This window comes from Lipotes vexillifer, unplaced genomic scaffold (assembly GCF_000442215.2).
Source record: "Lipotes vexillifer unplaced genomic scaffold, Lipotes_vexillifer_v1.1 scaffold1518, whole genome shotgun sequence".
NCBI lineage: Eukaryota > Metazoa > Chordata > Mammalia > Artiodactyla > Lipotidae > Lipotes > Lipotes vexillifer.
This window is the reverse complement of record NW_006789830.1, coordinates 334,795-347,192: the sequence shown is the minus strand read 5'-3', so window position 1 is coordinate 347,192 and position 12,398 is coordinate 334,795. Positions and strand designations below refer to the sequence as shown.

The following is a 12,398-nucleotide window of genomic DNA, read 5'->3' as shown; positions in this document are numbered from 1 at the left end:
TAGGGAAAGTTACTTCACTTCATGTAAAATTTGGGAAAGACCTTCTTGGCTGGGTTTTTATGCAGATCAAATATAATAAGGACCATTTCTTAGACTTCAGTTTGTGATGATCTGATTTGAGGGTATGAAGTAAAGGAGATGAAGCAGATTTAAGCCTGGATATGAGCATCTTCCTCTGAAGATGGCTTTTCACTATCCAAGAAAGACAAAAGACATGATCATCTTAATGCTTGGGTTCCAGGAGGTGAATAGATTTTGGCTGAAAGTTATTATGAATCAAAAGTTAACTTTGAATAGATCATTATATCCAGCCAAAAGGGTTCAACATGTCTTTGCAATTAAGGAAATTGAGTGGTTAAGCAAATGATAGTTAGACCCTTCTCCTCCGGATTTTTGGAAGAAATTAGCCAATGAGGTATAAGCCATCTCCTTTCCCCTGTTATAGCAACAGTCTTGTGAGAGTTGAGAAGCTCTGCTCTGGTGGACAGAATTCAGGGGAGGCACCATAAAGCAATCCCTGCATGCAGAAAAGGACTGCTGTTATATCTGTGTCATTGCCTCAGTCACTCCTGGGACAGAAAGGTTGAACCCTAGGTAGAGCCATTAATACTGCATTCTCTGTAAGCCATATCCATTCCCAGCTAAACAGCTCGATATGCTGAACATTTTTCCCTAGGGGTTAGAGGTAGGAAAATATGAGATTAATATTTTGTGCTATATGTATAATTACCTTTTTGTGTATGTACTCAATGAGTGGGCTTTATAACGTGAATCTTTCAGATGTAAGGACCAAAAAGGAGAACTCCAGTTGTCTAAACCAGAATGGAATTAGCTTAGGTTAACAAAGTTCCAGAAACAGGACTGACTTCGGATGAAGTTTGATCCTGAGGCCCAGGATGGCCTTAGGCTCTACCTCTATGTGATACTTTCGTCTTTGTCCTCTTCTGAATATTGATTTTTCTTTAAGCTGGCTCTTCTCAGTGTAGTAAAAGTGATGGGACCATTTCTTGGTTTTGTACCCTCACACCCCATCCTCCAGGGGAAGAGAGAACACCACTCCCCATCATCCCAGAAGCCCCATGGATTTTGTTGCATCTCCTTGGCTTGAATTGGGTACTGTGCCCATACCTGAGCCAATGGGATATGCTGATTGGCTTAAGTTATTGGATTTCAAGCCTGGCACCCCTTCAAAGGATTCTGATTTCATTGCTTTGGGAGGTGGATCCTAAAATGCATTGGTATTTTAAAATATTCCCTGTTGGTTCTAATATGTTGCAAGGTTGAGTTGATTAGCTTAAGCCAATCAGTGTCCAGTCTTAGAGCTGAGAATATAATTGTTCTCTAAAGGAAAATTGGGGTAAACTTGACAGACTGATGAGAGAAGGGGAAAATATATCTTGGAGAAGCAAACGTCAAATGTCTGCTCGTGGCAGACAGATCAGTTGCCCCAGTGTCTGTATCACATCTTTCTTTTTTGCTACTAGAACCCAGATTTTGTTTGGGGCCACAGTGTGCCAGCCCCAGGGGATAGATCGTGATTTGTCCAAATACTAATGAGAATCTGTGTCCCCACTTGTCCTGTCTCCCTTGCAATGAGAGGGAGAGAGAGAGAGAGAGAGAGAGAGAGAGAGAGAGAGAGAGAGAGAGAGTGAAGAGCTAAATAGCTCTCTTTGTCCATAGCAGAGAGCGCAAAGAAATTTTAAAGTCAATGCATGTGAGATTGGAAGTGTAAACCTAATATTTGGAGGAGTTATGGAAGTAGATACCAGAGAAGAATAAGAAAAGAAAGGAGGAGGAGGAAGAAAAAGAAGGTTCAGAAGTAGGTACTTCTGAGGAATAAGGCAAAAAAAGAGAATGAGAAAGTAAGCTTTTAGTTTTCATTTTATACCCTGTTCTCTTTGAATTTTTATTCCTATGTGATTATATTATTTTTATAATTAAAAATGAATTAATCTCTTTTGAAGTTGTTCCTAAGAGTGTAAGATGATTTTAAAATATATGTCACCTATTGTTGTTACACATCATTGCTAGGAAAAGTAAGTACTGTCTATATGACTCCATGGGGGAGACAACTGGAAGCCTGTGCCTGGGTCTCTCCTGGACTCCACTTTATGTGCCTTTTGGCTTTATTGAATTTAATCTGTATGCTTTCACTGTAATAAACCATAAATATGAATATAACAAAATATATATATATATGTCACCTATTGTTAGCGTACATTTCTTTAAATATATAAATCACCTTTTTAACAAGAAGTAAGAGTACTTTTTGATTGTGCTATGTTTCCACAACCTCACACTAACACAGTGTAGGTGTGAATAAAATGTTTTAATTTTATTCATGAGAAAACGATCCCAGGAACTTAAATCAGAACTCAAGGTCAAGGCAAGCTCATGGGATCTAAAGCTGCAGGAGACCGAGCTCCTGATGGTGGCAGGAGGTTGAGCTTTGTTCTCCTTTCATGTTTGGCCTCATCCTTCTTATCTAGCAACCCTGATCTGATTTGGCCAACAACTAGGGAGGAGAAAAACCTCAAAAATTAAGCTAAGCATCTTCAGTTACTTGTTTTCAATCACATTTTTTCAGTTTGACTTGGTTCCCAGGTACCTTATGAAATTAAATCTGCATGATTTCTTTTATTACACCTCTGCTAATGTATTCATTGTTAAAAGTTTCGGGCCACAGCATCACAAAGACCACAGTGTATTACTTCAGAAATAATGAGCAAACAAAGATTTTTTTTTAAAAATAAGAGTTTAACTTTTGATGTCTAATAGATTTGAGCATCAGGTCACTTGTGAAGAATATGTAACTTGTTATTTTCAAATTGTTTGTCTAAAGAAAATTGGTACAATTTTTAAAATGTAGAAGGACATCATAAGACTTGCTTTTCTCTAATACCAGGGAATAAATGAGTTTCTTTAGTTGTGGGTAAGATTTTGTTCATCGCCGTTGCTCGTTTGCTACATTTAGATTCTGTCCTTTGGGATCGTATGTTAAAGAGGAGTTCAAATTCCCCTTATTTATTTTTTCAAAAGCCAGTACTTAGTTAAAACTCTGCCCAAGCTTCTTCTGGTTTTAGAGCTTTAAATTTTGCACAGAACTTTCAAATACTTTCATATATGATTATCCATGACTATTCTGTCAAAAGAAGACAGTTATAATATGGATTTATGAAATGCAGCGTTTCATTCTGTTAATCCTAACAGGTACTTATCACGTGCATCGTGTGTGGATCCATCCTTAGCGGATTTTAAAATGTTACATCGTTGCTTCACCATCTAACAGTTTATCAGAGGAACAGACACTGAAACGGAATGGATTTGTATAACATTCCGTGTTAGTACTTAGGAATAGCAAAATAACTGATAGATGGACAGCAAGAAAAGAAAGATTAAAAAAAAGTCTGAAGTCCGGATTACCCAGTGATGAATGGGTCTCCGAAAAATAGACATTTCGCTACACTTCCTTCAGGACGGAAGTTCTGAGGCATCAGCCTAAGGAGCTAAAAGAAAAATTAGCAGAGACCTCTAATCGCAAGTTAATGAAGCCACCTAGTGGTTTGTTACATCATTTAAGGTTGTGTGAATATGTAAAGCATCGCATCTGTGGGTCTCTAATCAAGTGTGAGTCGAATCCGAATCCTGGTCACTTTTCATTTAGTCCAGCCAGGAGGGTCAGTTTCATTGAGAATAAGCACAGTGCTGCTCTGTGTAATCTTTTGTTTATTTATTAGTTTTTTTTTTTTTTTTTTGCGGTACGCGGGCCTCTCAGCCGTGGCCTCCCCCGCTGCAGAGCACAGGCTCTGGACGCGCAGGCTCAGCGCCCATGGCTCACGGGCGCAGCCGCTGCGCGGCATGTGGGATCCTCCCGGACCGGGGCACGAACCCGTGTCCCCTGCATCGGCAGGCGGACTCCCAACCACTGCGCCACCAGGGAAGCCCTATAGTCTTTTTTTAATCAAAAAGGGCTTAAGGTAACGTACATGAAAATACAATGAGGGCACAAACTAGAAGATGAGAAAAGAGAAAAAACATAAAGATATAAAAAGTAGTAAAAATTTTGATAATTCAAAAATGCTTTCAAAATCCTATATGTTTTCCATGAAAGGACTCTACATTTTCAGGTAAGCGTGAAAACTGATCAGTTATAAAATTCACAATGTTCAGAACAGTGAAACATTTTTTAGGAAAAGTGAAATCCTACCTAATGTCAAGAGCAGAGTAAGTTTTCTTCTGGAGGTCCTCACAAATGAGGTACTGCCTAATGTCCTCAATCCTCATAAGAGAAATCATCCTGAGTCTTGGAAGATTGTTTTTTTTTGTTTTTGTTTTTTGCGGTATGCGGGCCTCTCACTGTTGTGGCCCCTCCCGTTGAGGAGCACAGGCTCCGGACGCGCAGGCTCAGCGGCCACGGCTCATGGGCCCAGCCGCTCCGCGGCATGTGGGATCTTCCCGGACCGGGGCACGAACCTGCGTTCCCTGCATCAGCAGGCGGACTCTCAACCACTGCGCCACCAGGGAAGCCCAGAAGATTGTTTCTTAACTGTGCCTACACTGCTTTGGAGGAGAATGTGCACCAAACTCCATTTTCAGGGCTTGCATGAAAGCATTTGGTCCTCACAATAAGCCTGAGAGGTAGGTAGTATTACTATCTCCATATTATAGATGAGGCCACTGACACACAGTGAAGTTATGAACTTGCCCGAAGTTAGGCTGTTAATAAATAATGGAGCTGGGATTCAAACCTGGGAAGTCTGGCTCTAACACCCATGCTCTTTTCCAAAATGCTATGTATACTGAATGACCCATCCAATGAAAATGGCAATACTGTATTGAATAGTTACACAGTCTGTGGGGCATTAGATAGGAGTGCTTTAACATGGTGCTGAAGATGAGGTCAGGATTGCATATTTCTGAGATGACCCAGTCAGCGTTGCCTTCCAGTGTCCCAGGCTTCATCCCTGACCCCAGCCACTGCACACTTATGCAAACACGTGTATAAACACCTTTGGTCAAAAACAGAGGACCAGGAAAGAGTACTCAGATTCACCACTTCCTGATTTCTAGAAAATTGCTGAAATCCATGACCTTTTTATAAAAAATTTATGTTATTGAGGTGTAGTTGATTTACAATGTTGTGTTAATTTCTGCTGTACAGCAAAGTGATTCATTTATACATATATATACATTCTTTTTCATATTCTTTACCATTTTGGTTTATCACAGTATATTGAATATAGTTCCCTGTGCTATACAGTAGGACCTTGTTGTTTATCCATTCTATATGTAATAGTTTGCATCTGCTAATCCCAAACTCCCAATCCTTCCCTCCCCCTTCTCTCCTTCCCCTTGGTAATCACAAGTCTGTTCTCTGTCTGTGAGTCCGTTTCTGTTTCATAGATAAGTTCATTTGTGTCATAGATTAGATTCCACATACAAGTGATATCATGTGGTATTTGTCTTTTTCTTTCTGACTTACTTCACTTAGTGTGATAATCTCTAGGTCCATCCATGCTGCTGCAAATGGCATTATTTCATTCTTTGTATGGCTGAGGAGTATTCCATTGTATATATGTACCACATCCTCTTTATCTAGTCATCTCTTGGTGGACGTTTAGGATGCTTCCACGTCTTGGCTATTGTGTGTAGTGCTGCTATGAACATAGGGGTGCATATATCTTTTTGAATTATAGTCTTGTGAAATCCATGACTTTCTGATGCCTTTGTATCTTCAGATACAAGATCTAAAATGCAATCATAACAAAACGTGCTTTATTTTGCTAGATTTTCTTTCTCAAAGTGGTATCTATAAATGTTTGGGAATGGCAGCTAAATTGATTTCTCTTAACCAGTCATGACAGTTGATTAGGCATGAGCGAGGCAAGCCTTGAAAGGAACTTGGTAGGGAAATAATGGCATCATTGAAACATTTCCGGTTAGTGGAGTCAGAATATCATATAACTTGAGTCTTAAATTGAGCATTTAGAATGATGTTCTTTTAAGCTGTGCATTAGGATACTTGTGTGGTTAATGCTCTTGCCAAGAGGAAAAGGTATACTCTATAAAATGACCCTTCTCGATAGAGAAGTCTCCTTGAAAACAAATTTCCATGGCATTTAAAACAAATGCCTAGCTCAGTAAAGATTCTAATGCTCCTGAAAGATTCAAGTTATGTTTGGGGACCTACTACTCAGAAGATTGAAGTTTTCAGGATGATAATCTTTTAATAGTTCTGCTGAATGCTTGAAAGATTCATCCTATCATGGGAACATAAATGAATGAGAGCAATGCTGAGATACGGTGAAAGAAACTGGCTGGAAATCAAGAAACTTGGGATCTACTTCAGGTCTTCTTTATTCTGGTAACAAAGAAAGACACAAATTCTTTGTGTGTCATTTTTCTTTTTTCCTTTTTAAATATATATATATTTTTTGATGTGGACCATTTTTAAACCACTGGACCGCCAGGGAAATCTCTGTGTGTCATTTTTCTCATGAACTTTGGAGTGAGATGTGAATTCAAACACCAATTCTGATACCCGTTAGCTGGATGATACTGGATTAGCCAGTTAACCTTTCCGGGCTTCAGTTTCATTATCTGTAAAATGGCTTCAGTAATACATAGATTTTATTAGATGCTTACTGTGTGCAGGCATTTTATATATAAAGGTTTATTTTTATACCTTTTATCTTTATAACTATCTTAAATGGAATGTTCACTCTTGTTATCCCTACTTTACAGGTGTTATCACTGAGGTTGAAAGAGTGGTGACGTGAAGAGTTTAATTAGGATAATTGATGTAATGTGTTATATCCCCTGGTATACAGCAGATTCTCCAGACATGGAGCTGATGTATTCCTGTTGACGTCATCTTCCCATCTCCTTCTCTTCTTTTGGGATTTGTTTTGAAGATTAGTGAAGAGGAGAGCCACAGGCTTAAACAGCTTAACTTTGGGAATTAGGGATTTAGGCCAAAATGTAAAAATAAAACTGAATTTTTATTTTCCTACAGGAGTGGCAAAAACTCAACTACGATATCTACACCCTGCGACAGATTCGAAGGGAAGTGAGAAATAGATGGAAACGCATTTTAGAAGATTTAGGTGAGTCTGAAAGTGATTATGAAATGGTAAAAATAACCAGTTGTGAGCATTCCTCTTTACTTTCTCCAGAATGGTTTTTATGAAAGGAATGTCAGTAACTGACTAAGGCTACTGTGTACTAATTATTTTCCCAATCCCGTCCTGAGATAAACATCTGATGTTTCTGTTATCACCAGACCCTGTCTTGAGGACGTATTTTGTCATGTGTTACTCCATCTGTCCTCAGTATCAAGTAGCACAGGGCAGTGGAATCATATGGGCACCACCATTGACTTTTGGGGCATTGTACATTGATTGCATTAGATGGGAGTGATTGGCCAGTTAATCATAGCTTTATAAGGTAAGGCAGATTGGGAGAAATATTATTTGTAAGAGACACAGCAAAATACCTGTGGTATTAGAGTAGATATTGGGTATTGATTTTTCTTAAATCTGCCAGGGTTGTGATACAATAAACATGGTCCTCACGTTACAAAGTAAGCTTGTTTTCATGTTTTAAAATAATGAATTTATCAATTTTGAAGTCCTCAGTCCTTCTGCTTTGAAAGAGAACATGACACCTTGGCATCATTCCCTTTCAAAAGTGGGGTACCAAGTTGCTAGCCGCTGTTGCTTTAGTTGGGATATGATGGGGTGGGGTGGAACTCTCCCTCTTTACTCACCCAGTATTGTTCTGACTTCATAGTCTCCTCTTTATGATGTAAGTTATCCCAGGAAGGGTAAATCTATGAGTCTTTTAGACCTTTGCAGTAAGTAATTTAACCAGTCAGCCTTATTGCCCCGGGGAAGGGAATCTGGGCTTGGAGAAGTAGGGACCTGAAGGTGACCATCGTGCAGGTTGCAGGGGAAGAAGGAATTCAGGAAACGGGAGGAGGTGGAGAGTGGGGCGTGGGAGAAGGGTTTCCAAACCAAAAAAAAGGGGCAGCAGGCAGTCAGCGGATGAGTGTCCGAGGCTTAACTCGGAGGAAAAAGTTAACAAAGAAAATCTGGTAAGAAGAAATCGCAAGGGAATTTTAATTAAAGACCCCACCAACCTCACTGTGCTGGGAGGCTTGGGCTTCAGTTTTCTCATATTTGTTTCCTAATCCACTGTTGGGTCCCTTAATCTCCTGCAGGACCATCATTTCCTTGTGACTAATTTACGTGAGGGTTCAATCTCTTTACCTTAGGTTTTCAAAAGGAAGCAGACTCTTTGTTGTCAGTGACAAAACTCAGCACCATCAGTGATTCTAAAAACACAAGGGAAGCTCGGGAGATATTGTTGAGACTGGCTGAAGAGACCAGTATTTTCCCAACCAGTTGGGAGCTTTCGGAGAGATATCTCTTTGTTGTGGTAAGTGGATGTCTTTCTCCACCTGCTCTGATTTTGCTTTAAAGTTTTGCTTCTCTGTTAGTCCATATTCTCAGCATTCTCACACCACCAGCTCCACCATGGTATGAGGTATGGCAGATGATTCTGGCATCTTATGCATTGGTACCCAGTGGCCAGCACATCATAATCACTTGGAGGGCTTTAAAAATTCAGGTTTCTGGGGCTTCCCTGGTGGCGCAGTGCTTGAGAGTCCGCCTGCCGATGCAGGAGACGCGGGTTCGTGCCCCGTTGCGGGAAGAGCCCACGTGCCGCGGAGCGGCTGGGCCCGTGAGCCACGGCCACTGAGCCTGCGCGTCCGGAGCCTGTGCTCCGCAAATGGGAGAGGCCACAACAGTGAGAGGCCCGCATAACGCAAGGAAAAAAAAAAAAAAAAAAAAAAAAAAAAAAAAAAAAAATTCAGGTTTCTGGACTGCACTTAGACCAGCTGAGACTTGCATTGTGGCTCAAGAATCTATCCGTATTTTTCAGCCAATTTAGCTGTGCAGTCAGCTTTTTGAACCATTTCTAGGTCAAAGAGATGTGAGAAATATTGTGTGTATAACCTAAGATTGAAAAATGATTTGAAAGGACGCTAAGAGCAGAGGAATGTTTCTTGGATAATGTAAGTAAGGGTTAAGGAGTGTCTCTCAATTTGTTGGGAAAAATTTAATAAATGTTTTACTCACTCATCATTATTTCTAGGGTGGATATTGTAGTTTTTAGATTGGTTTTCCCACGAACATGGCTTGGTTCCCATCTTGACAACATTTGTATTTTTAATTTTTTGGCAGGACCGTCTCATTGCACTCGATGCTGCAGAAGAATTCTTTAAAATTGCCAGTCAAACGTACCCCAAGAAGCCTGGGGTCCCATGCCAGGCAGATGGCCAGAAAGAACTGCACTACCTTCCCTTTCCAAGTCCCTAAGGGAGAGGCTACGAGGCAGAATGGGATTTCTCTTACTGGAACTCAACAGCCTACCAGAGTTGGACAGATGCGTGTCAAAGAGAATGGGCAAGAAGAGGCTAGCTAAGAGAAAAAGCATTCTGAGTCCTACAAAAGTCTAAGCGTTTGGATATCTGCTCATCATGAGGACTTGACTATATGAAAGTTGAGGCTGCGTTGGAACGCCCTGGTGATCTTGCATCAGAGAGTTGGTCAGTGGGATATTTCATCATGGGTGATTAGATTCCAAGAACCCATTGCCCCCATTTTGGTTTTGGTTGTACAATAAGCTGTAGCCACTAATCCTACTGGGAGAATAGGATGTTCTAGTTAATAAGATTAATAGAGCTATCATTGAGCCCAAATATGGATTACCAATTTTTAAATAATTGTTATATAATATAGGCTAACACCAAAATAATACCAGGCGTGACAAGACCTTTCTTTGATTTGGAAGCACCTACAGAACCTTGGAGGTGTTGGAGGCATCATTTTGAGATCATTCAGATTGTTTAGATATACGAAATGAGAGAACTATCTAGGAGTGCCGCTCAGAAGTGAATCCTAAATAGAATGCTCCCAAGCAGAACTTCCTGCAGCTACATGTGAAAAGCTGTGTCTTCAGCTGTGGTACAAGCATCTTGAATTCTCAACGTTACTGATATCTGCTTACCTCACTTTTACATATTGTCCAGCTCTAGTCCACAAGCCCTTGCTATTTTATCTAGGATAGCATCTATTTGACCTTTACTGTCTTCTTTTCTCTTCAACCTGTTTCCAGCTTGTCGACTGAGAGTTGCACCTGCCCAGGGACCTCTCATGCAGTGTGGCCTCAGCTCCAGGACCCAGAGTGGGCACAGAGAGCCCATGGTCACAGTGCACTGGGGTCAGTGCTCATCCTGGCAGCCTGGGGCTTAGCCCCGCGAGGCACCGGCAGCAGCAGTAGCAACTCTGCAGGCAGTGTTGCATTGAAGAAGGTCATTGCTGGACTTTCTTCCATCCTGAAGATGATTTTCAAAGTGGAACAATTCTGTCAATACAGTTTGCGTCTATCCACAGATTGAGCAGCCCAGTTTCAAAAGTTAATTGCCGGCCTTCCCTGGTGGCGCAGTGGTTGAGAGTCCGCCTGCCGATGCAGGGGACGCGGGTTCGTGCCCCGGTCCGGGAACATCCCACATGCCGCAGAGCGGCTGGGCCCGTGAGCCATGGCCGCTGAGCCTGTGCATCCGGAGCCTGTGCTCCGCAGCGGGAGAGGCCACAACGGTGAGAGGCCCGCGCACCGCAAAAATAAATAAATAAATAAATAAAGTTAATTGCTACCTAAGCAAGGAGCTTACCATGAAATCAGGGTTCATTTTATTGAAAAGACTTTGAGAGCTCATTGGATTTGTTAGTAGACTGCTGAGAACAATGGCAATATTTTTACTGTTACAGATTTTACTTTTCTGACTTCAAGTTAAAAAGTAACTTGTATTTAGCCTGTGCAGGGGACTGTGACTTCACAATTTCCCTACCCTGATTAGCTCTTCTGGTAGTGAACACCATGTTTAAAATATTTGTTAGAGGAGATACATGTTCTCCATTTATGAATGCTTTGCAGACCGATTTAACTCACATGTTTCAGGAATATTCTTCCTAGTTTAATAAGTAAACTAAAAGTTTTATTTTTTAAAATAAAAAAGACATTTTTTATTTTGTTTTATTTAGTACTTAGTGCCTCTCTCATGTTGTTTAAAATTAGCCTGCAGATATTTTCCCTCACGTCTATAGGCTCTTGCAAGATCAACATACAAACAATGAGACAAACAAACAAAAACAGACAATAAATTAAACCAAAAAAAATAAAAAACTTTGAAAATCATATTGTTTTCATCCTTGTCCTTGGAATTTGTATGTTGTCTTTCTGCCATTTTTTGGTGTCAAAATAGATGAGATTGTTTGCATCTATGGAGAATACACATTGTAACCATAGTCCTTATTTTTGGTAATGAATAAGTAAGGATAAAATTGTCTCTATGATTATAAAAACTCATGGAATTATCCAGGAAATTTTCCTTGCAAAGAATTAAAAGGTTTCTGTGTTTACTTTTCAGCTGAATGTATGTCATATTTCTGAGAATTAAGAAGGAACAGATATTCTTTCCATAATTCCTTTAAATTAAAGGGTAAAGAGGCTGAGAGATAGATGGCCTTAAGGACCTCCCATCATTCTAAAGCCAGTCAAGGGGCAGATCTGGGCTCAAGTCCATTGAGGAGTACATGAGAGAGGCTTGAGGGTGACTGACATGACCACTTCAGGCCACAAGGTGCTCAGCACAACCGGGATCCAAAGGTTCATGTGTGTCTGCAGGGAAGTTTCAGGTGGTAGATGGATGGAAAATTTTATATTAATAGTTACTTATGTTAGTGTGCACCAGGGGGAAAACCCTGTAATTAGCAGATAGAACACCTGATTTCCTATTCCATGAAACAACAAATAATATGTGTTGCAAATATTATTTGTTGCAATAAAAAAATTATTGCAACAAATAATAAAGTATTTATGTTTTCTTAAAGGAGGCCCCAGGAAGGCACAGTGGACACACTGACCAAAGTGATAAAGAATGCTTTGGTGAGGAGTCACCAGGATCACTGAAAACTCAGTAATAGCCCCGTAGGCCAGAGGGTGTTCCAGAAGTGGGCTCACTGGTAGCAATGGGGATGGCAGGATAGGGGCCCAGTGGCAATGCTTCACTGTCAGAAGACAAGTGGACACAATTATCATAACAAATGGCCAGATCCGAGGGGCACCTGCAGAGAGATTTGGAGATGGTTAATGGATCGTGGCATCCCTAGGGGCAAAACAGATGGGTAGCCAATAAGAGTATTGCTCAAGCTGTACCATCGAAAGATCTCAAGGATGGAGGATCAGGAGATAGGTAGGACACAGCCACAGCCACATAATAAGTAGTTATGATCTCTTGCCAAGTTTCCAGACCTTGGCTATTTTCTAGACCC

At 40.6% G+C, this 12,398-nt stretch overlaps 1 protein-coding gene across 1 annotated transcript in view; it reads left to right on the top strand.

Moving 5' to 3' along the window:
* Positions 1 to 9,997, top strand: part of MREG (melanoregulin) — a 67,646-nt gene extending 57,649 nt beyond the window's left edge. The window contains exons 3-5 of the mRNA XM_007462851.1: positions 7,016 to 7,106; positions 8,276 to 8,439; positions 9,249 to 9,997. Of these exons, the coding sequence (XP_007462913.1) occupies positions 7,016 to 7,106; positions 8,276 to 8,439; positions 9,249 to 9,383 (390 nt within the window). The 3' untranslated portion in view covers positions 9,384 to 9,997. The remainder of the gene's footprint in view (positions 1 to 7,015; positions 7,107 to 8,275; positions 8,440 to 9,248) is intronic.
* Positions 9,998 to 12,398: the final 2,401 nt, after the last annotated feature.